Here is a 25638-nt window from a genome sequence, read left to right as displayed (position 1 = left end):
AAGGAAGGTGAGTTTGGAAAAACTCCTGGGCTGTGAAAAGGATCTAGCTGGGAAGCAAAGTGTTGGCAGAGGTCCCAGAAGAGGACCAAAGAGGGATTGAGCTTGTGGTGCCAGGAGGAGGAGGGGGAAGGGGGATGAGTGAGGATGAGTGGCTGGGAAGCCACAGCTTTGGAGCTGAGAAGCACCCGAGCTGGGAGCTGGGCTGTGAGCAGGCACCCAAGCCAGGCCACTAGCAGTTCAAGTATTAATCCCAGAGACTCCTTCAGCCAAAGAGACTCCCCAGGGCTGCTGCCCTCCTGACCATGCTGGGAGCCCTCCTTTGCCCATGCCCTCTCCCATCCCCTTCATTAACAAGCTGTAGCAGGGACTCACCTCCGACGGCTCTCAGCGAACCGCTCAGCTTCATCTCTCGGTTTTTACAGGTCACTGGAGAGAAAAGACCATCAACAGACCTGGGCAAAAAGCCCAAAAGCCAAAAGAAGAAGAAGAAGAAGGATCCCAACGAGCCCCAGAAGCCAGTGTCAGCCTATGCCCTCTTTTTCCGAGACACTCAAGCAGCCATCAAGGGGCAGAACCCCAATGCCACCTTCGGGGACGTGTCCAAAATCGTGGCATCAATGTGGGACAGTTTGGGAGAAGAACAAAAACAAGTGAGTTCCTCAGCCCTTCTGGGGTTTTTCCAACTGCTCAAGGGTGGTTTTCCATGGTGCAGAGCATCAGGCTGCCTAAGCACCTTAGGAGCGTGACTTGAGTATGCTGAAGGGGGAATGGAGGCTGTGGTCAGGGGTGATGCTGAAGTGGCCACTGTCACTCTGAGCCAGAGAGACTTGAATGCCCCAGGCTGGTGCAGCAGTGATCACAGGACCACAGGATATCAGGGGTTGGAAGGGACCTCCATAGATCATTGAGTCCAACTCCTCTGCCAGGGCAGCACCAAAGAATCCAGCGCAGGTCACAGAGGAACACATCCAGACAGGGCTGGAAGGGCTCCAGAGAAGGAGACTCCACAACCTCTCTGGGCAGCCTGTGCCAGGGCTCTGGGACCCTCACAGTCAAGAAGTTCCTCCTCATGTTGAGCTGCCACTTCCTGTGCTGCAGTTCATACTCATTGCCCCTTGTCCTGTCACAGGGCACAACTGAGCAGAGTTTGTCCCCTCCCTCTTGCCCCCCAGCCCTCAGATAGTTATAAACATTGATCAGATCCCCTCTAAGTCTTCTCTTCAGCAGACCAAACAGCCCCAGGTGCCTCAGCCTCTCCTCACAGGGCACTGCTGCAGCCTGTTCAAGCCAAGCCTGGCTGGGGCACTTAGTGCCATGGTCTGGTTGGTTGGGCAGGGCTGGGTGCTAGGTTGGGCTGGCTGAGCTTGGAGCTCTCTTCCAACTTGTTTGATTCTATGATTCTATGATCTTCATAACCCTCCCTTGGACTCTGTCCAGTAGACCCCTGTCCCTCCTGTACTGAGGAGCCCAAAACTGGATGCAGTATTCCAGGCAAGGTCTCAGCAGGGCAGAGTAGAGGGGCAGGAGAACCTCTCTCATTCTGCTGTCCACACCCCTCTGAATGCCCCCCGGATCCCATTGGCCTTCTTGGCCACCAGGGCACTTTGCTGTCCACTTCTTGTCCACCAGGTGATGTGAGCTTGCCCTTGAACCCCTGTGCTGGGTGCCCTGCATGCACCTTTGCCCCCTGCATGCCTCCATGTGTCAGGCAGGGCAGGGATGTGGCTGCAGCAGGATGCACTTTGCCTCTCTCCTCTGTTTTTGGAAGAACCTCTGTGGTTGGGAGGAGCAAACTTCTGTGAACAGCTCATCCTTCTTTCATCACACTGAAGAGGAACATCAGTGGCCTTTCCCTGACATGAGGTTTTACAGCCTCAGCTGGGAGATGGGTTTGTATTTGCTTGTTTACTTACAAGGAGTGACCAAACTGCCTGAAAGCTGTTAACCCTCTGCATCCCTGGCCTCAAATCTAACACTAAGGCTTGGACAGCTTAGGGAGGAGATAGATACCTGAAGTGGCCTCTCAGAGGAAGCTTTTCTGGCCCAAAGCTCTGGCAACCTCTTTCAGTCTGTCTTACACAGAGACTTGCAGGTCCTGCTTTAACTGCTTTGGTGGTGCTGAGTCACTACAAGAGCCTGTAGCTGCCTCTTGTCTGTTGAGATGAGCCCAGGGAACACTCTCCATAGCAAGTGTCCTGTTATAAGGCAGAGCAAGACCTGATGCTGTGTGTCATGTGTTCCTGAACCCAAACATGCTTTAACTGACAGTTCCCCCATGGGTGATGAACCTTTCCCCTAGAGCCTGGCTCCCAAGTTCAGGTTGGTTCCATCTCCTATTGAGTGTCCATGACCAGGATTTGAAGCAGCTGCATTTAAGGGGTGAGCAGCAGGGAGGGAAAAAAGGTCATTGAACTGATAGTTGTGCTAGGAAATAGCCTTGCTTCCCACCCTGCACCATTGGGAGTAAAGCCAAGACATCTTCTGAAACCCCTTTTGCTGGCCAAGAAGGCCAAGGGCATCCTGACCTGGCTCAGGAGCAGTGTGGGCAGCAGGACCAGGGCAGTCCTTCTGCCCCTGTGCTCATCACTGTTCAGGCCACACCTTGAGTGCTGTGTCCAGTTCTGGGCTCCTCAATTCAAGAGAGATGTTGAGGTGCTGGAAGGTGTTTGGAGAAGGGCAGCAAGGCTGGGGAGGGGCCTGGAGCAGAGCCCTGTGAGGAGAGGCTGAGGGAGCTGGGGGTGTGCAGCCTGCAGCAGAGGAGGCTCAGGGCAGAGCTCATTGCTGTCTGCAGCTGCCTGCCCGGAGGCTGTAGCCAGGTGGGGTTGGGCTCTGCTGCCAGGCAGCCAGCAGCAGAAGAAGGGGACACAGCCTGAAGCTGTGCCAGGGCAGGTCTAGGCTGGATGTGAGGAGGAAGTTGCTGGCAGAGAGAGTGATTGGCATTGGAATGGGCTGCCCAGGGAGGTGGTGGAGTGGCTGTGGCTGGAGGTGTTGCAGCCAAGTCTGGCTGGGGCACTTAGTGCCATGGTCTGGTTGGTTGGGCAGGGCTGGGTGCTAGGTTGGGCTGGCTGAGCTTGGAGCTCTCTTCCAACCTGCTTGATTCCATGATTCTCTCAGAGGTGTGGGAGGTTCAGAAGTATGGATGAGCTTCTATGTCACCTCTTTCTCCTGCTTTCATCCCTCCCAGCATCTCAGTCTGCCTCTCCCTTACTCTCTCCAGGACCTGCACAGACCAGGCAGCGAGCTTGGCTGCAGATGTGGTTTATGTACTGGAAGTGCTGGAGTGACCCCGAGTCAGCTGAGTGCAAGTGCTCAGCTCTTAATTAACAGCAGGGATTAAACCAGGCACTTTATCTTCCCTGCTAACTCTGCTGCCTTCTCCTTCACGAGCTGGGAGCAGCCTTGCCTTCTCTTTGCACAGGCTTTCTAAGTGGCTCCGTTTCTCCCTCCGTAATTGATTTAATTAAGTCATTTGTTCCTTGTCAGAATGCTTAAATATTAACTTCCTGCCTTTGTCTCCAGCTGTACACTTCCCTCCCATGACAGCTCCCTCCCTGCCCAGCACTGGGGCTGGAGGGACACTATTTATCTTTGGCTCTGGGACCCTAGTGCTGCTCTGTGCACTGTGGCACGTTCACTCCTGAAGTGTTTGCCTGGAGAAAGAGTTTTGTTTAGTCCCCTGTTTGCCTTCCTCTGCCAGCATCCCCAGACAGGCTTGTTTAGATTGGTCAGGGAAAAAGGAAAAGAACCTTCCCACCCCCCCACCCCAGCCAAAAAAAAATACAGAAGGCATTAACAAAGAATCTTTACTATGTGAGTGTGAGTGTCCAGGGTGTCTGTGGTGTGCTGCAGATCACACAACCGAATCACAGAGCCTTAGAGGCTGGAAGGGACCTCCAGAGCTCATCCAGTCCAACCTCCCTGCCAGGCAGCATCACCCAGGGCAGTGCACACAGGAATGCATCCAGGTGGGTTTGGAAAGGCTCCAGAGAAGGAGACTGCACAACCTCTCTGGGCAGCCTGCTCCAGGGCTCTGTCACCCTCACACCAAAGAAGTTTCTCCTCATGTTGGGCTGAAACCTTCTCTGTTCCAGTTTGGATCCATTGCTCCTTGCCTTATTGCTGCTGAGCACCCAAAAGAGCTTGGCCCCAGCCACTGCCCCCCACCCTGCAGAGATGTGTACACATTGCTCAGATCTCCTCTCAGCCTTCTCTCCTCCAGACTAACCAGCCCCAGGGTTCTCAGGCGCTCTCCACAGGGGAGATGCTCAAGTCCCTCAGCCATCCTTGTGGCTCTCCACTGGACTCTCTCCAGCAGGTTTCTGTCTCTCTGGAACTGGGGACCCCAAAACTGGACACAGCCTTGCAGGTGTGGCCTCACTAGGGCAGAGTAGAGGGGGAGAAGAACCTCCCCAGCCCTGCTGGCCACACTTTTCCTGCTGCAGCCCTGAGCCTTTCTCCTGAGGACTGCAGGGCATGGTGCAAACATTCATGATGAGGACAAGCAGCCCAGTGATCTCTTGTCACATCTTGGGAGGGGACAGTAGCCAGCCAGGACAGCTACACATCACTGACCAAGCTCCTGCTGGCATCTGTCCAGACTGCCCCATGGCTGCACCAAACTGTGGTTCAGCTCGTTGCCAGGCAGAGGCATCGTGCTGTGGGGAGGAGTGGAAAGGTGGCAAAAGGAAGGATTTCAGCTGGTGTGCTGCTCCTCCATTGACAGCAGTGGCTTGGAGCCTCTTCATAGCCTCACTGAAGAAGACACTGCAGGGAAAAGCCAACACAGTGATGGCAAAGTAGTCAACCAAGACACCTTTGCTCATTTATGACCAGGACTGTAGTTAAAGAAAGCTTCCCCTCTTCCTGGCCTGAGAAAGGAGGGTGGATTTGAGGCTGTAAGATCTGATCTGGGGCTGAGCTGGATCTCTCACAGCCCCCGGGGTGGGGACTGGGGCATCGAGTCTCCAGAGGGCTGCTCTGCAGAGCCCAGCCCCCCCCATGCAGCTGTTAAGCAGCCATTCACCTGACCATAATTTCAGCTTCAGATGAGGTTTAGAAGCCTTATTTTCCCCCTTTCAGTGAGCATGGTGGTTCCTCAGCCCTGGGTGGGTTTTGGTCCCTGTCCTTGTTAGGGAACAGGCAGGGAGCAGCCAGGGAGTGGATTCAAAACAAGCTGGTTGAAGTCCAACCTCAGCCAGGGCACTCTGGACTTGTGATTCCTCACTATGTGCCAGCAGCTCCCAGCACATGCCCCACTGTGCCTCTGGATGTGTCCATCCTTTCCAGCTCCATCACACACAGAGCATGGGACATAAGAACAGCCAGTGCTGGTGGCTTGTAGTCATGCTGCTGGTGCAGCTCAGCCAAAGCCCTGGCTTAGGAATCATAGAATCCCAGATGGGTTTGGCTCAGGAGGGACCTGAAAAGCTCATCCTGCAGTCAGCAAGGACCTCTGCAACTGGAGCAGGTTGCTCAGAGCCTCAAACAACCTGACCTGGCATGGTCCCAGGCATGGGGCATCTCTCACCTCTCTAGGCAGCCTGGGACAGGGTCTCACCACCCTCAGTGTGACACATTTCTTCCTTCTCTCCACTCTGAATCTGCCTCTTTTAGTTCCAAACCATCACCCCTCATCCCACCACAACAGGCCTTGATCCAAACTCCATCTCCAGCTTTCTGCTCAGCCCCTTTAAGCCCTGCAAGGTCACCAGAAGGTCTCCTTGCAGCCTTCTCTTCCCCAGGCTGAACAACCCCAACTCTCTCAGCCTGGCTTCATGGCAGAGAGCTTCCAGCCCTACCAGCATTGCTGTGGCCTCCTCTGGCTCCAACAGGTCCAAGTTTCTGCCGTGCTGAGGACTCCAGAGCTGGCCCCAGCACTGCAGGTGAGATCTCAGCAGTGCACAGCAAAGTGACAGAATCCCCTCCCTGCCCCTTCTGCCCACGCTGCTGGAGATCAGCCCAGGAGACAGCTGGCTCATGGTGCCAGCTCATCTCCAGCTTTTCACCCCCCAGCACCCAAAGTTCTTCTCCACAGGGCTGCTTTCCAGCCCTTCATCCCCCAGCTTGCATCCGTAGAAGCACAGAATCAAGCAGGTTGGAAGAGAGCTCCAAGCTCAGCCAGCACAACCTAGCACCCAGCCCTGCCCAACCAACCACACCATGGCACTAAGTGCCCCAGCCAGGCTTGGCTGCAACACCTCCAGCCACAGCCACTCCACCACCTCCCTGGGCAGCCCATTCCAGTGCCAATCACTCTCTCTGCCAGGAACTTCCTCCTCACATCCAGCCTGGACCTTCCCTGGCACATTGATCCAAGGACATTGCTCTGACCCACGAGCTGGACCTGGCACTTACTCTTTCATTTTCATAATGAAGTTGAACAAGGCCAGGGCTGGGTGCTAGGTTGGGCTGGATGAGCTTGGAGCTCTCTTCCAACCTGCTTGATTCTGTGTTTCTGTGATTCTATGGTTCTATGACTGGAAAGGGCTGGGTGCTAGGTTGGGCTGGATGAGCTTGGAGCTCTCTTCCAACCTGCTTGATTCTATGTTTCTATGATTCTAAGGCCAAGTGCAGGACCAGGTGATCCTGTGCCACCCCCAGGCAAACAGAGTTCACCTACCCCAGTGCCACAGACCCTGCCTGGAGCATCTCTGCAGGCAGACACAAGGCATCACCTCTTTGGCAGGTAGCTGAGGCCAGCAGGCAGAGGGTTAAGCCTCTGCCATCGGTGCTGCTAATGATTATATGCACTGCAATATCAAAGCTGTAGCTGTTTGCCATCGAGCAGGTGCTGCTGCTCCCACAAAGCAAATTTGCTTTCTCCTTCTGATGAAACAAGCAGAAGAAAGGCTGCTCACATCCCATTTCAGAGATGGGCTTTGGGGTTTTTTGTTGCCTTTCCCTCTGCACTGGCTGAAAGACAAACACAGAGCAGGAACCAGAATGCATTCTATGCAAGGAACCATATCATCTAGGAGCATCTTTGATTTGGCTGCTGTTGTCACAGGCATGGATTTCACCCACAGCCTTCCCCCCACCACCACCACCACCTCCCCCTCCCCCCCTCCTTGCTTTTGTTCTTGCTGCTTTATCATTTGTGCCTTTGTCATTTTGTTCCTTCTTCTCTTCCCAGCCCCTTCACAATGAATCTTCATTTTCCCTCTGACACACTTGTATCTAAATTTCCTTATTTCCTGCCTTTTTTTATTTATATCTGTTGCCTGGTGATTTGATCATGCTGTGGAATACAGGATTAGCAATCTCCCTGTCCTTGGGTACTGCTCAAGGACACCTGTTCAGCAAAGCTTTCTTCCCCTGCTTTTAACCCCTTCCACTACAGCCAGGGCTGGGCAATGCTGACAAAACCTCTTGGGATCTTGCAGCTCTGCCTTGGCAGGATGTTGGCATCTTCATGTGTGCAGATCAGCCTCTTCTAACAAACCCTATGAGGAGAGGCTGAGGGAGCTGGGGTTGTTTAGCCTGGAGAAGAGGAGGCTCAGGGCAGAGCTCATTGCTGTCTACAACTACCTGAAGGGAGGCTGTAGCCAGGTGGGGTTGGGCTCTTCTGCCAGACAACCAGCAATAGAACAAGGGGACACAGTCTCAAGTTGTGCCAGGGGAAGTATAGGCTGGATGTTAGGAGGAAGTTGTTGGCAGAGAGAGTGATTGGCATTGGAATGGGCTGCCCAGGGAGGTGGTGGAGGCACCGTCCCTGGAGGTGTTCAAGCAAAGCCTGGCTGGGGCACTCAGTGCCATGGTCTGGTTGACTGGATAGGGCTGGGTGCTAGGTTGGACTGGATGATCTTGGAGTTCTCTTCCAACCTGCTTGATTCTGTGATTCTATGATTCTCCCTGGCATCAGGTGATAGGATGAGAGGAATGATAGGATGAGGGACAGGGATCTGCTGGAGAGAGTCCAGCAGAGGGCTGTGAGGATGATGAGGGGACTGGAGGGCACTGCCTGATGAGGAGAGGCTGAGGGCCCTGGGGCTGCTTAGTCTGGAGAAGAGAAGACTGAGAGGGGATTGGATCAATGTTTATGAGTATCTGAGGGCTGCCAGGAGGGGGGGGACAGGCTCTGCTCACTGCTCCCTGGGGTAGGACAAGCAGCAATGGATGGAAGCTGCAGCACAGGAGGTTCCAGCTCAACACTTCTTGACTGTAAGGGTCCCAGAGCCCTGGCACAGGCTGCCCAGAGAGGTTGTGGAGTCTCCTTGTATGGAGCCTTTCCAGGCCTGTCTGGATGTGTTCCTCTGTGATCTGTGTCAGATAGGATTGTCCTGCTCTGGCAGGGGGTTGGACTCGATGCTCTTCTTGGATCCCTTCCAACCCCTGACATCCTGTGAGCTGTGATCCTGTGAAATAGCCTGAGATTGTGCTAAGGGAGATTTAGATGAATCAGATCATCACAGGATGTTAGGGATTGGAAGGGATCTCCAGAGATCATTGAGTCCAACCCCCCTGCCAGAGCAGTGTCACCCAGGGCAGGTCACACAGGAACACATCCAGGTGGGTTTGGAAAGTCTCCAGAGATGGAGACCCCACAACTTCTCTGCCAGCTCCAGGGCTCCAGCAGGCTCACAGCAAAAAAGTTTCTCCTCTTCCTCAGATGGAGCTTCCTGAGCTTCACTTTCTGCCCATTTCCCCTTGTCCTGTTGTTGGGCACCACTGGAAAGAGCCTGGTCCCATCCTCTTGCCCCCCACCCTTCAGATATCAATCAGCAGTGATGTTGGTTTGAAGCCAGCTGATGAGGGAGCACAGGGGACAGTGCCAAGCTGCCAGTTGCATATGTCTCTGCAGTTTGCTTCTTTTCATGTAAGAAATCCAACAGCAAATTCAAAGCCCTGGGCTCAGTGTTTCCCCAGACCCTGGAAACTCAAAGCAGAGGCTTCAAGAAGTTTCTGAGCTATCACTGAGTGAAACTCAGGCTGAACCAGGGCTTCCCATCCTAAGTGAGTAGGTTCATAGGCTCACAGGATGTTAGGGGTTGGAAGGGACCCAAGGAGATCATCCAGTCCAAGCCCCCTGCCAGAGCAGGACAATCCTATCTAACACAGATCACACAGGAACACATCCAGACAGGCCTGGAAAGGCTCCACAGAAGGAGACTCCACAACCTCTCTGGGCAGCCTGTGCCAGGGCTCTGGGACCCTTCCAGCCAAGAAGTTCCCCCTTGCGTTGAGCTGCAACCTCCTGTGCTGCAGCTTCCATCCATTGCTGCTTGTCCTACCCCAGGGAGCAGTGAGCAGAGCCTGTCCCCCCCTCCTGGCAGCCCTCAGATACTTAGAAACATTGATTCAATCCCCTCTCAGTCTTCTCTTCTCCACACTAAGCAGCCCCAGGGCCCTCAGCCTCTCCTCATCAGCCATGCCCTCCTGTCCCCTCATCATCCTCACAGCCCTCCACTGGACCCTTTCCAGCAGATCCCTGTCCCTCTGCAACTGGGGAGCCCAAAACTGCACACAGTATTCAAGATGAGGTCTCAGCAGGGCAGAGCAGAGGGGCAGGAGAACCTCCCTTGCTCTGCTGGACACATCCTCCTAATACACCCCAGGATCCCATTGGCCTCTTGGCCCCCAGGGCACATTGCTGTGCCATGGGGAACTGTTAGCCACCAGCACCCCCAGGTCCCTGTCCTTGGGGCTGCTCTCCAGCAGTCACCTCCCAGCCTGGACTGCTGCACTTTGTTATCCCTCCCCAGGGGCAGGACTCTGCTCTTGTCCTTGTTGAACCTCATCTGGTTCCTCTGTGCCCAGTAGAAGCAGAGTTGGATAAAACGAGCATTTCCAGATGGGTATGAATCTGGGGACTCACTGGGGACACAAAGGTGCTGGAGCTCTTGCAGGTGACAGCCCTGCTCCAGCAGGACCAGCTCAGTGGTGCTGAGTGACTCCACGGCCAGATGCGGATCTGCTTCTCCCATGCAGATGCACAGCTTGGAGCACGTCAGAGTGCTCACACTCCAGGGGTGCATCCAGCAGGAAATCCCAGATCACCCATCCCATCAGATCCCTCTGCTCACTGCCCCTGACACCTCACCTGCTGACAGGACACTGCCTGGATCTGCAGTGGGACAGAGGCATCTCAGGCCAGCCTGAGAGCTGTGTTACAGCAGAGCCATGGCAGAGGAGAGATCCCATGGGACACACACGTGCAACAGGAGCTGCCTGGCAGCAGGGTCACCAAAGTGCCCACTTGCAGCATTGTACAGACCTGTCAGCCATGGAGACACTGCCTGTGGCATTCTGCTGCTGCCCCAAAGCCCTGGCAGTGTGTGTGTTGGGGGGGGGGGGAGGGGGGGGCGGAGGCTCCAACCAGTTGCCTTGGCCAGAAAGGAGGTTTCAGCATCTTCTGAGTGTCAAGAAAGAGACATGTCCTGGAGAAGAATGAAAGCTCTGATCCCAGACAAGGTTTCAAGAGAGGGCTGCTGGAGATCAGGATCATGATAGGGGAGATGTGAAGGGTCAGAACTGCTCTTAAGAGCAGACCCAAGAGCGTGACTTCTTGGAGAGCAAGATCAGAAGTGGAGAAGATGAATGCTGTGTGCTTTTTGCTGGAGGTTAGTGGTTGGCTTTGTCACCCTCCTCCTCTGCTCCGTTTGGAGTCATCTGTGGGCTGTCCTGGCAGCACACTTGTGCCCTCACATGGAGTGCCAGATGACTTACACCCAGGTGGCACCACGAAGTGAAGGCAGAGGATGGCAGGAACCTCGCAGGGTGCTTTAATCAATGATAATTGCTGTTTAAGGAGGAGTTTCTCTATTCAATCTCCAAAGCACTGCCTCAAAACACTGGATCTCCACCAAGGTAAAGGAGGAGCTCTCCTGAAACCACTGCAGCCATGCCAATAGTTCCCATTTCCAGGGCCTTTTATCCAGGTGTCCTCAAGGGTGTCAGAATCTCAATGGCTGCTGTGCCATAGCTGGAAGAACTGGAGCAACACATACCCAGCAACCTCATGATGGGCATCACTGACAGGTGTCTTCCTTGCCCAAACTTGGTGACCTCAGGGCTTAGCCATCTGGAACACAGGGATTAGTCTGAAGGAGGTGTGCTGAGGTTTGCACCTCCTAGCTTGGATGGGTTGGTTCTAAAGGGGGAAGGGGCAGAATAAGTCTTCCCCGTGAAGGGAGCAGGAGAAACACAGAGAGGAGTGCAAGGAGATGAGGAAGAGTGAGGTGAGGAAGGATGTGTTTGCTTTTCCAGTGGCTGTATGGAGACCATCTGCAAAGAGTGGAGAGACAGACCCTGCCATGCAGGGAAGAAGTACTTGGCAGTCACCTTATGAATAAGCCATTGAGTTAGGAGGTCCCAAGAGATGTCTTGCAGGGAAGTGTACAATAGCTACAAGAAAAAACCCTCCAGACCTACAAGGAGAATGAAAATCCAGATATATACATTCAGGGGCAAAATAAAACCCAGTCATGGAATCACAGAAAGGAGGGCAAGGAGAGACTTAAGAGGTCAACCAGACCATAGTGCTGCCTGAAGTCAGGCTCGTCTCTACTTAAGCCATTCCTGATGGCTGCCTGCCTAATCTGTTCTTAAACCCTGGGTGGTGGAGATTACACCACCTCCTCAGGCTATCTCTTCCCCTGCTTAATTATCCTGACCCTTAGGAAGGCTTTCCCCTTGCTTAGCCACCCTGTCCCTTGTTGCAGCTTAAGCCTATTGCCCCTTTCCCTGCCCTCAGTAGGTGCAGAGGTTTGCTCACTGCCTCCTTTGCTGCGTCACGTTTGGAGGTTCTGGCTCCTCTTGCTCCTCTCTCCCAGCTGAGGAAACTAAGTCCTCCAGCTCTCCTCTGAGCTTTTCATCTCCTCCCTGCTGATGATCCAGCTCTTCTGCAGCCAAATCATGGAATGCTGGAATTGCCTGCTTGGAGAAGACCTTAAAACCCTTGAGCCCAACCATAACCTAACAGCTCCCTGTACACAACTCTTAGACCAGGTCCCTGAGGTGCTCATTTATCAGACACCTCCAGAGGTGAGGACTCCACCACTTTCCTGGGCAGCCTGTTCACAGTATCACAGTATCACAGTATCATCAGGGTTGGAAGAGACCTCACAGATCATCAAGTCCAACCCTTTAGCACAGAGCTCAAGGCCAGACCATGGCACCAAGTGCCACGTCCAGTCCTGCCTTGAACAGCTCCAGGGACGGCGACTCCACCACCTCCCCGGGCAGCCCATTCCAGTGTCCAATGACTCTCTCAGGGAAGAACTTTCTCCTCACCTCCAGCCTAAGTTTCCCCTGGCACAGCTTGAGGCTGTGTCCTCTTGTTCTGGTGCTGGCCACCTGAGAGAAGAGAGCAACCTCCTCCTGGCCACAACCTCCCCTCAGGTAGCTGTAGACAGCAATAAGGTCTCCCCTGAGCCTCCTCTTCTCCAGGCTAACCAATCCCAGCTCCCTCAGCCTCTCCTCGTAGGGCTGTGCTCAAGGCCTCTCCCCAGCCTCGTTGCCCTTCTCTGGACACCCTCAAGCATCTCAATGTCCCTCCTAAACTGGGGGGCCCAGAACTGAACACAGCACTCAAGGTGTGGTCTAACCAGTGCAGAGTACAGGGGCAGAATGACCTCCCTGCTCCTGCTGGCCACACCATTCCTGATGCAGGCCAGGATGCCACTGGCTCTCTTGGCCACCTGGGCACACTGCTGGCTCATGTTCAGGTGGGTATCAATCAGCACCCCCAGATCCCTCTCTGTCTGGCTGCTCTCAGCCACTCTCACCCCAGCCTGTATCTCTGCATGGGGTTGTTGTGGCCAAAGTGCAGCACCCTGCACTTGGAGCTATTGAACTCCATCACCTTGGCCTCTGCCCATCTGTCCAGGGGGTCAAGGTCCCACTGCAGAGCCCTTCTGCTCTCCAACCCAGCCACATCTGCCCCCAGCTTAGTGTCATCTGCACACTTGCTGATGACTGACTCCATGCCCTCATCCAGATCATCTATGAAGATGTTAAAGAGGATGGGGCCCAGCACAGATCCCTGAGGGACACCACTAGTGACTGGTTGCCAGCTGGATGTTCCACAACCTGATGACCCTTTTGGTGGAGAAGCTTTTCCTAATATCCAATCCAAACCTTCCCTGGTGCAACTTGAGGCCATTTCTTCCTGGTCTATCACTTGTTATATGGGAGAAGAGGCCAGACCCCACCCTGCCCCAACCTCTTTTCAGGAACTTGCAGAGTGGTGAGGTCTCCCCTCAGCCTCCTCATCTCCAGACTGAACAATCCCAGTTCCCTCAGCTGCTCCTCACAGGACTGGAGTTCAAGACCCCTCACCAGCCTTGTTGCCCTTCTCTGGACACATTCCTGCCCCTCAATGTCCTCCTTGTAGTGAGGGGCTCAAAACTGAACCCTGCACTTGAGGTGCAGCTTCACCAGTGCCAACTACAGGGGTAAGATCCCTTCCTTGGTCCTGCTGGCCAAAGTTTTCATAGACCCATAGAACCATAGAGTCATAGAATCAGGCAGGTTGGAAGAGAGCTCCAAGCTCAGCCAGCCCAACCTAGCATCCAGCCCTGCCCAACCAACCAGACCATGGCACTAAGTGCCCCAGCCAGGCTTTGCTGCAACACCTCCAGCCACAGCCACTCCACCACCTCCCTGGGCAGCCCATCCCAATGCCAATCACTCTCTCTGACAACAACTTCCTCCTAACATCCAGCCTAGACCTGCCCTGGCACAGCTTGAGCCTCTGTCCCCTTCTGCTGCTGCTGGCTGCCTGGCAGCAGAGCCCAACCCCACCTGGCTACAGCCTCCCTGCAGGCAGCTGTAGCCTACCATCTACTTCCATCTAGGATAGCAGCACAGAACTTCTCACTTGGGATCAGTCAACCCCTTAAGATGGAGAGGGAGAGTTTGGGTTCATTCCATCATTCCCCAGGCACAGGAAGCAGCACTTCTGCTAGAGCAGGTGGGTTGGTGTGCAGAGGTTAGGGAGAGCAGCTCAGAGCCTGCTCGACACCGAGGCTCCGGTGGGCGTCAGCAGGGTTTGGGCTAATTGTCTGCTCTAATTAACTGGTTATCAAGCAAGAACATTTCATTACAGCACAATTACTAGCTGCTTTGCTGAGCCACAGAGGTGTCAGGATTATGATCCCAACATATGCTTCTTACAGCTTGGATTTTGTGTTGTTTTCATAATCACTAACCATTTTTGCTCCCCTACCCTCCTCTCCCCCCCCCCCCCCCCCCCCCCTATTCCTCCAACCCACCCCACCCACTCACTTAATGACTAATGAAATCCTCCTGCTAATGAAGAAGGAAAATAAATCAGTGGGCATGGCAGGTTAGAAAGAAAAACAGGCTTGGAGGTGGGGAAACGTGTTTGGAGGCTCCTTAAATCTGATAAATGGCTTGGAAATTAAAATCCCTGGGAGAAAATGGGATTCAATTAGCAAATAGCATGGGTTTGTCAATGTTTGGATTCAAATTTTAAAGGTTATAAATAAATACTGCACCAGAGCTGCCTTCCCACAGAGGGATCCTGAGGAGCTGTCTTCAGATCCACTCTGCCACCGCCAGGGTGGTGTTTCCCAGCTGTGGTTCCGCTCCTTGGTGTCCTCTGTGGAGCCCTATGTGGGTGCAGAAAGCTCCCTGCAGACAGGGAGATGTCCCAGCAAGGGGTCCTTAAGGATGGTTTCTTACAGGGAAGGTGGTGAGACACTGGAATAGGTTGCCCAGAGAAATTGTGGATGCCTCATAGAATGGTTTAGGTTGGAAGGGAGCTCAAAGCTCAGCCAGTTCCAACCTCCTGCCATGGGCAGGGACACCTCCCACTAGAACAGGTTGCTCAAGGACTCATCCAACCTGGCCTTGAACAGCTCCAGGGAGTGAGCATCCACAGCCTCCCTGGGCAGCCTGTGCCAGTGTTTCACAGAGTCATAGACTCACACAAAGTCAGGGGCTGGAAGGGACTGCCAAAGCTCATCCAGTCCAACCTTGCTGCCAGAACTGGATCACCTCTACCAGATCACACAGGAACACATCCAGGAGGGTTCTGAGTATCTCCAGAGAGGGAGACTTCACCACCCTCACTGTGAAGAACTTCTTAGAACCATAGAATCATGAATCATAGAATCAAGCAGGTTGGAAGAGACCTGCCAGCTGTGCCAGGAGCTTCTTGTGGCAGACAGTGTCAAAGGCTTTGCTGCAGTCCAGGCAGACTCCATCCACAGCCTGCCCCACACTCACCAGGCAGGGAACCTGATCATAAAGGGAGATCAGGTTGGTCAGGCAGCACCTGCCCTTCCTAAACCCATGCTGGCTGGGCCTGATCCTTTGTCCATGCTGTAGGTGCTGTGTGATGGCACTCCAGGTAACCTCTGCTGTGACCTTGCCTGGCACTGAGGTCAGGCTGACAGCTCTGGAATTTCCCAGTTCCTCCTTCTGGCCCTTCTTGTGGATGGGCATCACATTGGCAACTTCCAGTCTTTGGGGACCTCTGCAGTGAGCCAGGGCTGCTGATAAATGATGGGGAGTGGCTTGGCCAGCTCAGCTGCCAGCTCTCTCAGCACCCTAGGTGGGATCCCATCTGGTCTCATCTTCCTAACGTCCAGTTTATATCTCCCCTCTGCCTGTTTAAACCCATTACTCCTGGTCCTGTCCTTACAGGGGAAGAACACAGGGAAGAATGTCAGTACAGGGGCACAAGAACCTCCCTTGTCCTGCTGCCCACACTGCTCCTGAGCCAGCCCAGGATGCCATTGGCTCTGCTGCCCACCTGGGCACTGCTGCCTCCTCTGCAGCTCCTCTCTCCCAGCACCCCCAGCTCCCTCTCTGCCTGGCTGCTCTCAGCCACTCAGTCCCCAGCCTGTAGTGCTGCTTGGGGTTGTTGTGGCCAAAGTACAGAACCCTGCCCTTGGCCTTGTTCAGTCTCATCCCATTGGCCTCTGCCCACCCATCCAGGTCCCTCTGCAGGTCATCTGTGGGGAGGACCATCTGGGCTAAATGCTGGGCAAGAAGTGACCAAGCACTGTGGAACAGCCATGGTGGATGTCTTATCACAGGCATGAGATGGAGGAATCATAGAGCTGTGGAATGGTTTGGGTTGGAAAGGACCTGCAAAGGTCATCTGGCTCAAATCCCCCTGCAGTCAGCAGGGACATCTGCAGCTAGAACAGGATGCTCAGAGCTCCAGACTGCCTGACCTGGGGTGGGGGCATCTACCACCTGTCTGGGCACCCTGAGCCAATGTCTCACCACCCTCAGCAGAAAGAATTTCTTCCCTCTAGTCTGAATCTCCCTCTCCCAGTCTGAAGCCATCACTTCTTGTCCTGTCCCAGCAGGCCCTGCTCTGAGCTAATCATTCAGTCTTACAGAGCTTAATTACTTCTTCCTTAGGGCTGCAGCCTCTCCTGGTCCTTGCTGTTTGCCCTGCAAACCCAAACTCCCCAACCCATCAGAGCAGGCTAAAAATCTCCTCTTTTCTGTGCCAGGCAAGCACACCCCAGCTGGCAGGACTGCAGAGAAGAGCTGGAGGTCTGAGCTCTAAAGGCTCAGTACCAGGAAAGGCAGGAAAACAAAGTGCTTTAGGATTTCTGGATGTCCCACCTCTTTTTCAGCTACACTTCTCCTTTGGGAATTTTGGCTCTTCCAAGCCTGCCCCCAGCCCCAGATCCTGCTGGGAGCTGATTTCAGAGAGCTGACTCTGTAAAAGCAGGTTGTGTCTCTTACAGCAGATGTGCATAACCATCTGCCTGGGCACACTGACCACTCTGACCTGCAGTGCCTCCCAGCATCCCAGAGTGGTCTGAGTCAGGGAGAGCCTTTGTGTGCTGGATCTGAGGGGAATTCCAGCAGGTTTTCACACACCTGTATGTGCAGGAACAGCCTCAGCAGAGTGGGGTCCTGCTGAGCAGGCAAGGTGCATCTGAGCCCAGCAGCAGCTTGTTGCTCTTCATTAACTCCTGTCCATTGCTTGCTCGTTTCAGGCATACAAGAGGAAAACAGAAGCTGCCAAGAAGGAGTACCTGAAAGCCCTGGCAGCCTACAGGGCCAGCCTCGTCTCCAAGGTACCAGCTGGGCCTGCTGGTGCTGAGTTAGCTGCAGCTCACAGGACTCTCTGGTCGACCAGAAATGTGAGGTCTTCCTGCTGGCAGGGCTGTGCCAGGGTTGGCCACCTGCCCCAGGGGCTACTGCTCCACAGTTAGGGCAGGCACCAGGCTGCCTTCTGCCCTCAGCACCCTGAAATGAGAACCCTCTTTGGGTTGTCTTCACCAGCAGATGTCACAGCAGGGGACAAAGGGGTCCCTGCTGCTTGTCTCCATCACCAGTGGCTGCTCCTTGTGCTGGTTTCTCAGGCTGTGAGTGCAGCAAGAAGGGAGTGCTGGAAAGGGCAGGAAGACAACTCACATGAGTTGACACCAAATATGACCTGGGAGTGTGAGACCCCAGTCCTGGGCTCACCAGCCCAGTGCAGTGTGCCTCCACACCAATTAATGCCCCCCTGGTTGAGCTGCTGGACTCAAATCACCCAGATATGGATGTTGCAACCAGCCTGTGGTCACCCAGCAAGCCACAGGGCTGGGCATGCAGATGGTGCCTGGTGGGAGAGGGCAGGAGCCATGGGGCTGGGCATGCACATGGTGCCTGGTGGGAGAGGGCAGGAGCAAGGGGCTGGGCATGCACATGGTGCCTTGTGGGAGAGGGCAGGAGCCAGGGGCAGGATGCACATGGTGCCTGGTGGGAGAGGGCAGGAGCCATGGGGCTGGGCATGCACATGGTGCCTGGTGGGAGAGGGCAGGAGCCATGGGGCTGGGCATGCACATGGTGCCTGGTGGGAGAGGGCAGGAGCCATGGGGCTGGGCATGCAGATGGTGCCTTGTGGGAGAGGGCAGGAGCCAGGGGCAGGATGCACATGGTGCCTGGTGGGAGAGGGCAGGAGCCATGGGGCTGGGCATGCAGATGGTGCCTGGTGGGAGAGGGCAGGAGCCATGGGGCTGGGCATGCAGATGGTGCCTGGTGGGAGAGGGCAGGAGCCAGGGGCAGGATGCACATGGTGCCTGGTGGGAGAGGGCAGGAGCCATGGGGCTGGGCATGCAGATGGTGCCTGGTGGGAGAGGGCAGGAGCCATGGGGCTGGGCATGCAGATGGTGCCTGGTGGGAGAGGGCAGGAGCCATGGGGCTGGGCATGCAGATGGTGCCTGGTGGGAGAGGGCAGGAGCAAGGGGCTGGGCATGCACATGGTGCCTGGTGGGAGAGGGCAGGAGCCATGGGGCTGGGCATGCACATGGTGCCTGGTGGGAGAGGGCAGGAGCAAGGGGCTGGGCATGCACATGGTGCCTTGTGGGAGAGGGCAGGAGCAAGGGGCTGGGCATGCACATGGTGCCTGGTGGGAGAGGGCAGGAGCCATGGGGCTGGGCATGCACATGGTGCCTTGTGGGAGAGGGCAGGAGCAAGGGGCTGGGCATGCACATGGTGCCTGGTGGGAGAGGGCAGGAGCCATGGGGCTGGGCATGCACATGGTGCCTGGTGGGAGAGGGCAGGAGCCATGGGGCTGGGCATGCACATGGTGCCTGGGGGGAGAGGGCAGGAGCCATGGGGCTGGGCATGCACATGGTGCCTGGTGGGAGAGGGCAGGAGCCATGGGGCTGGGCATGCACATGGTGCCTGGTGGGAGAGGGCAGGAGCCAGAGGGCTGGGCATGCACAATGTGCCTGGTGGGAGAGGGCAGGAGCCAGGGGCAGGATGCACATGGTGCCTGGTGGGAGAGGGCAGGAGCCATGGGGCTGGGCATGCACATGGTGCCTGGTGGGAGAGGGCAGGAGCCATGGGGCTGGGCATGCAGATGGTGCCTGGTGGGAGAGGGCAGGAGCCATGGGGCTGGGCATGCAGATGGTGCCTGGTGGGAGAGGGCAGGAGCAAGGGGCTGGGCATGCACATGGTGCCTGGTGGGAGAGGGCAGGAGCCATGGGGCTGGGCATGCACATGGTGCCTGGTGGGAGAGGGCAGGAGCCAGGGGCAGGATGCACATGGTGCCTGGTGGGAGAGGGCAGGAGCCATGGGGCTGGGCATGCACATGGTGCCTGGTGGGAGAGGGCAGGAGCCATGGGGCTGGGCATGCACATGGTGCCTGGTGGGAGAGGGCAGGAGCCATGGGGCTGGGCATGCACATGGTGCCTGGTGGGAGAGGGCAGGAGCCATGGGGCTGGGCATGCACATGGTGCCTGGTGGGGGAGGGCAAGAGCCATGGGGCTGGGCATGCAGATGGTGCCTGGTGGGGGAGGGCAGGAGCCATGGGGCTGGGCATGCACATGGTGCCTGGTGGGAGAGGGCAGGAGCCATGGGGCTGGGCATGCACATGGTGCCTGGTGGGGGAGGGCAAGAGCCATGGGGCTGGGCATGCACATGGTGCCTGGTGGGGGAGGGCAGGAGCCATGGGGCTGGGCATGCACATGGTGCCTTGTGGGAGAGGGCAGGAGCCAGGGGCTGGGCATGCACATGGTGCCTGGTGGGAGAGGGCAGGAGCAAGGGGCTGGGCATGCACATGGTGCCTGGTGGGAGAGGGCAGGAGCCAGGGGCAGGATGCACATGGTGCCTGGTGGGAGAGGGCAGGAGCCATGGGGCTGGGCATGCACATGGTGCCTGGTGGGAGAGGGCAGGAGCCATGGGGCTGGGCATGCAGATGGTGCCTGGTGGGAGAGGGCAGGAGCCATGGGGCTGGGCATGCACATGGTGCCTGGTGGGAGAGGGCAGGAGCCATGGGGCTGGGCATGCACATGGTGCCTGGTGGGGGAGGGCAAGAGCCATGGGGCTGGGCATGCACATGGTGCCTGGTGGGGGAGGGCAGGAGCCATGGGGCTGGGCATGCACATGGTGCCTGGTGGGAGAGGGCAGGAGCCAGGGGCAGGATGCACATGGTGCCTGGTGGGAGAGGGCAGGAGCCATGGGGCTGGGCATGCACATGGTGCCTGGTGGGAGAGGGCAGGAGCCATGGGGCTGGGCATGCACATGGTGCCTGGTGGGAGAGGGCAGGAGCCATGGGGCTGGGCATGCACATGGTGCCTGGTGGGAGAGGGGCAGGAGCCATGGGGCTGGGCATGCACATGGTGCCTGGTGGGGGAGGGCAGGAGCCATGGGGCTGGGCATGCACATGGTGCCTGGTGGGAGAGGGCAGGAGCCATGGGGCTGGGCATGCACATGGTGCCTGGTGGGGGAGGGCAAGAGCCATGGGGCTGGGCATGCACATGGTGCCTTGTGGGAGAGGGCAGGAGCCAGGGGCTGGGCATGCACATGGTGCCTGGTGGGAGAGGGCAGGAGCCATGGGGCTGGGCATGCACATGGTGCCTGGTGGGAGAGGGCAGGAGCCATGGGGCTGGGCATGCAGATGGTGCCTGGTGGGAGAGGGTAGGAGCCAGGGGCAGGATGGACATGGTGCCTGGTGGGAGAGGGCAGGAGCCAGGGGCAGGATGCACATGGTGCCTGGTGGGAGAGGGCAGGAGCCATGGGGCTGGGCATGCACATGGTGCCTGGTGGGAGAGGGCAGGAGCCAGAGGGCTAGGCATCACATGGTGCCTGGTGGGAGAGGGCAGGAGCCATGGGGCTGGGCATGCACATGGTGCCTGGTGGGAGAGGGCAGGAGCCAGAGGGCTGGGCATGCACATGGTGCCTGGTGGGAGAGGGCAGGAGCCAGGGGCAGGATGCACATGGTGCCTGGTGGGAGAGGGCAGGAGCCATGGGGCTGGGCATGCACATGGTGCCTGGTGGGAGAGGGCAGGAGCCATGGGGCTGGGCATGCACATGGTGCCTGGTGGGAGAGGGGCAGGAGCCATGGGGCTGGGCATGCACATGGTGCCTGGTGGGAGAGGGCAGGAGCCAGAGGGCTGGGCATGCAGATGGTGCCTGGTGGGAGAGGGCAGGAGCCAGGGGCTGGGCATGCACATGGTGCCTGGTGGGAGAGGACAGGAGCCATGGGGCTGGGCATGCACGTGGTGCCTGGTGGGAGAGGGTAGGAGCCAGGGGCAGGATGGACATGGTGCCTGGTGGGAGAGGGCAGGAGCCATGGGGCTGGGCATGCAGATGGTGCCTGGTGGGAGAGGGGCAGGAGCCATGGGGCTGGGCATGCACATGGTGCCTGGTGGGAGAGGGCAGGAGCCAGGGGCAGGATGGACATGGTGCCTGGTGGGAGAGGGTAGGAGCCAGGGGCAGGATGGACATGGTGCCTGGTGGGAGAGGGCAGGAGCCATGGGGCTGGGCATGCAGATGGTGCCTGGTGGGAGAGGGCAGGAGCCAGGGGCAGGATGCAGGCAGGAGCCAGGGCAGGATGCAGGCAGGAGCCAGGGCAGGATGCAGGCAGGAGCCAGGGCAGGATGCACAGGTAAGCACGGCTGGATGGACATGTAACCATGTTCCCTCTCTTCTGTCTTCCTACAGAGCTCTGCTGACCAGGGGGAAACAAAAAGTGCCCAGAGCAATCCACCTTCCAAACTGATCCCCCCCAAGCAGCCCATGTACCCGATGCCACCGCAGGCTTCCTCGCCCTACCCCGGCCTGGGCTCCTTCTTGTCCCCATCAGACCTGCAGAGCTACCGCAGCCACCCCCACCCCGGCCTCCCCCGGACCCTCACCTCCAAACCCCTGCTGCCTAGCATCAGTGCCTCCCCACCACCCTCCTTCCAAATCAGTCCCCCCCTCCACCAGCAGCTCTCCTTGCACCACCCGCAGAGCTCCCTCCTCAGCCAGCCCCTCAGCATGCAGCAGGTCCCCCAGCAGCCCCTCCTGTCCCCCCCCATGGCACTACAGGTACAGCCCCCCATGAACGCCTCACCTCCCGGGCAGCAGGTAAGGGCTTGTTGGAGGGGGGGGAGGGTTTGCAGCACAAGCTGCATCATTTCCCCTCTTCTCCTTGGCTCTCTTGGTTCCTGGATGGTTTGGATCCCAGGATCACAGGGGTTGGAAGGGACCTTCATAGACCATCCAGTCCAACCCCCCTTGCCAGAGCAGGAGCATAGAGTCCAGCTCAGGTCACAGAGGAGCACATCCAGGCAGGGCTGGAAAGGCTCCAGAGAAGGAGACTCCACAACCTCTCTGGGCAGCCTGTGCCAGGGCTCTGGGACCCTTCCAGGCAAGAAGTTCTTTCTCATGTTGAGATGCAACTTCCTTTGCTGTAGTTTCCATCCATTGCCCCTTGTCCTGTCACAGGGCACAAGTGAGAAGAGTTTGTCCCCTCTCTCTTGCCCCCCAGCCCTCAGATGGTTATAAACATTGACCAGATCCCCTCTCAGCCTTCTCTTCAAGAGCCCAGACAGCCCCAGGTGCCCCAGCCTCTCCTCACAGGGCAGTGCTCCAGCCCCTTCATCATCTTCCTAGCCCTAATCTCGCCTTGCAGTCTGGTTTTATCTGCTGCCTCTGCTGCTGTTTGCACTCCTCTGACCCTTCCTCTCCTTTCCACCCTGCAGGACTTCTCCCATCTTTCATCTGAGTTTCAGAACAGCGTTGGGCCCCGTTCACCTGGTGCATCAAACCCCCCAGGAAGCACTGAGTGGGACAACGACTACCCCAGCAGGGAGTGTGGGATTAACCACTGCAGGCCAGTAGACAAACCAGCACCTTCCTATTGCCCTCCCTGCTACCTGAACTGTGACAGTGTGCAACAGCTGAGAATCTGCCCTGAACTGTGCAGCAAGCTGGTGGGGTGATTGTGGTCAATGAAGTGCAGGGTTCCTTCTCCCAGGCTCACAAGGTGATGGTATGGGAGCAGGTAGCTTAAAACTCACAGGTGAATTCTTCACTGGGCAGAGGAAGGTTTCCTTTTGTTGTGTTTCCATCCCATCAGCAGTGGGAGGGTTGGACATGTTTCCTTTCACAGCAGGCCAGGGAAGCTCAGGCTCCCAAGCAGAGCCCCTGGGGGTTTGAAGGTGGCCATGGCCATAGCCAGCCTCCTTCTGTTCCTAATCACTAAGGCCACCACCACCACCCCGTTGCTGTCTCTAGCAGTGGCTCCTTCATTGGCCCTGGGTCTTTACAGTGTCACAGAGTGGTGAGAGTTGGAAGGGGACCTCTGGAGATCATCCAACCCCCTGCTAAAGTAGGGCACCCCCAGCAGCTTGCCCAGGAGCACAATGCCCAGGTGGGTTTAGAACCTCTCCAGAAAAGAGACTCCACCAACCTCTGTGGGCAGCCTGCTCCAGCACCCTCACAGCAAAGAGGTTTCTCCTGCTGTTCAGCTGTTCACCACAGTAGTGCATGAAGCCTCAGCCTCCCAGGAGCCACAGGATCCTGATCCCCTGCACCTTTCAGGAGAAGACCACAGCCACCTGCAAAGACCTTCCCCCTTACCCCCTACAAGCTCTGGCACAAATGCAGCATCAGCAAGCTCTGCTCTCCCTTCAGTGCTGCTTCCATTCCCCCATAAACAGCAACCTCAGCATAGCCTCCAAGCTGGGCCACGAGGAGGGTGGCAAAGCTGTTTCCAACCTCTGCCTAATCCACTCCTTTTGGCTCCACAGTAATCGTTTGGAGCCTGCTTTTGTGCTCTAACAGGCACATGGCTGGTGGGGGAGAGCAGGTAGGGAAGAGGCTTTGGTAGCTTCTGAGCATTGTTTGGTTTGCCTGAAGTGCTGGAACATTGTGCTTTCAGGGGAGATAACAGCCAGCTCCCAGCCTTTTCAGAGCACAGCTCCTGTCTGTGCCAGCAGTGCATTTACAGCTGCTGGGCTGGGCACAGACTGTACAGACATTTATTTCTCTCAGGGAAGTAAATAACTTCCTGAGCCATTAGAATATGGCTGCTGCCTGCCTGCCTGCCTGAGGGGACTGGGCTGGACTCTGCCACTGGGGACCCCTCCTCAAGTCTCTGCAGACAGTACAGTATCACAGTACAGTACAGTACAGTACAGTATCATCAGGGTTGGAAGAGACCTCACAGATCATCAAGCCCAACCCTTTAGCACAGAGCTCAAGGCCAGACCATGGCACCAAGTGCCACGTCCAGTCCTGCCTTGAACAGCTCCAGGGACGGCGACTCCACCACCTCCCCGGGCAGCCCATTCCAGTGTCCAATGACTCTCTCAGGGAAGAACTTTCTCCTCACCTCCAGCCTAAATCTCCCCTGGCACAGCCTGAGGCTGTGTCCTCTCGTTCTGGTGCTGGCCACCTGAGAGAAGAGAGCAACCTCCTCCTGGCCACAACCACCCCTCAGGTAGTTGCAGACAGCAATAAGGTCTGCCCTGAGCCTCCTCTTCTCCAGGCTAACCAATCCCAGCTCCCTCAGCCTCTCCTCGTAGGGCTGTGCTCAAGGCCTCTCCCCAGCCTCGTTGCCCTTCTCTGGACATGCTCAAGCATCTCAATGTCTCTCCTAAACTGGGGGGCCCAGAACTGAACACAGCACTCAAGGTGTGGTCTAAGCAGTGCAGAGTACAGGGGCAGAATGACCTCCCTGCTCCTGCTGGCCACACCATTCCTGATGCAGGCCAGGATGTCACTGGCTCTCTTGGCCAGCTGGGCACACTGCACCCAGTCTTGTATTGAGGGCTCCAGAGCTGCACACAGTAGCTGACTGCAGGGGGATTGGCCTGGCTGACCTATTGCCACGACCCAGCTGGGAAGGGCTGCGCGAGCAGCTGCGCCAATGCCAACTTCACAGCATCACAGCATCACAGCGTCACAGTGTCACAGTATCACAGTGTCACAGTATCACCAAGGTTGGAAGAGACCTCACAGATCATCCAGTCCAACCCTTTACCACAGAGCTCAAGGCCAGACCATGGCACCAAGTGCCACGTCCAGTCCTGCCTTGAACAGCCCCAACTTCACCGCCGCGGCGATGACTTCCTGCCCCTTTCCCTTGCCCGTTCTCACTTCGCGCCTCTCCTTTCTCTTTACAGCATGCTGCCAAGGGACAAGGCACTCTACCTCACCTAAACCTCACCATCTCTTTCAGAGGAGGCTCTGATGAAGGACACTTGAGAGGGTCTATCTTACAGACTACCCAGAGAGGCACCGAGCGAGTCGTAGGGATGAGAGAGCTACCACTGCACCTCGGCGCTGGCTTCGTTACCAGGCTCTAAGAGCAGTTTTCTTCTTCTCTTTCTTTTTTTCAGTTGATTTCTCCTTTTATTTTATTTTTGAGGGGGGGATATTTTTTTTTGTTGTTTTATTGTGTTTTTTTTTTAAGTCTACTTTCTGTGGAAGGCCAAAAAAAAATATCTTCCTGGCTTGTAAAGAACAAGATAAAAAGAGAAAAAGAATAAATAATCTCAATGTTTTCTTTTTTTTAATATTCAAATAACCACAAAAGCAACAAATAAAAGATGTAATAATAGTAACAGTGATAATAATAACAGAAAGAAGGACACCACTTTTCCTGCTTGCCATCAGCTTAGCTCCAAACCCCTTTGATTTCCCAGCCCATCGCTTTTAGATGCAAACCTCATACCCAGGGGCTGGTGTCCCACAACATTAAGGTCAGCTCAGTAGGAGGATGCAGTCTGGGGAGGGGGGGGGGGATTTTTTTTGTTGTTTCTTGACTTGCTCCCAGCACTAAACTTTGTGCAAGAAAAAAAAATGTGAAGTTTGTGTGAATATTGTACATGGCAAAGGGCCTTGGAGTTGTCTGGCAGCAGCAGCAGCAGCAGCAGCAAATAATAGACTCGATGCAACTCTTGCTAAGGTGGGAGGGAGGAGAGGGCAGAAGGCAAA

The 25638-nt window shown here is 56.3% G+C and overlaps 1 protein-coding gene across 4 annotated transcripts in view; it reads left to right on the top strand.

Annotated features, from left to right (window-relative positions):
* The window catches only part of TOX2 (TOX high mobility group box family member 2), a 205531-nt gene extending 180337 nt beyond the window's left edge, over positions 1–25194 (top strand). For all 4 annotated transcript variants that reach the window (XM_064167699.1, XM_064167696.1, XM_064167698.1 and 1 more), the window contains 5 exons: positions 423–650; positions 16932–17012; positions 21373–21780; positions 22398–22528; positions 24825–25194. In XM_064167699.1, coding sequence (XP_064023769.1) covers positions 423–650; positions 16932–17012; positions 21373–21780; positions 22398–22528; positions 24825–24861 — 885 coding nt within the window. In that variant the 3' untranslated portion in view covers positions 24862–25194. The remainder of the gene's footprint in view (positions 1–422; positions 651–16931; positions 17013–21372; positions 21781–22397; positions 22529–24824) is intronic.
* Positions 25195–25638: the final 444 nt, after the last annotated feature.

Source organism: Pogoniulus pusillus, chromosome 29, assembly GCF_015220805.1.
Source record: "Pogoniulus pusillus isolate bPogPus1 chromosome 29, bPogPus1.pri, whole genome shotgun sequence".
NCBI lineage: Eukaryota > Metazoa > Chordata > Aves > Piciformes > Lybiidae > Pogoniulus > Pogoniulus pusillus.
This window is presented reverse-complemented; position numbering and strand designations above follow the sequence as displayed.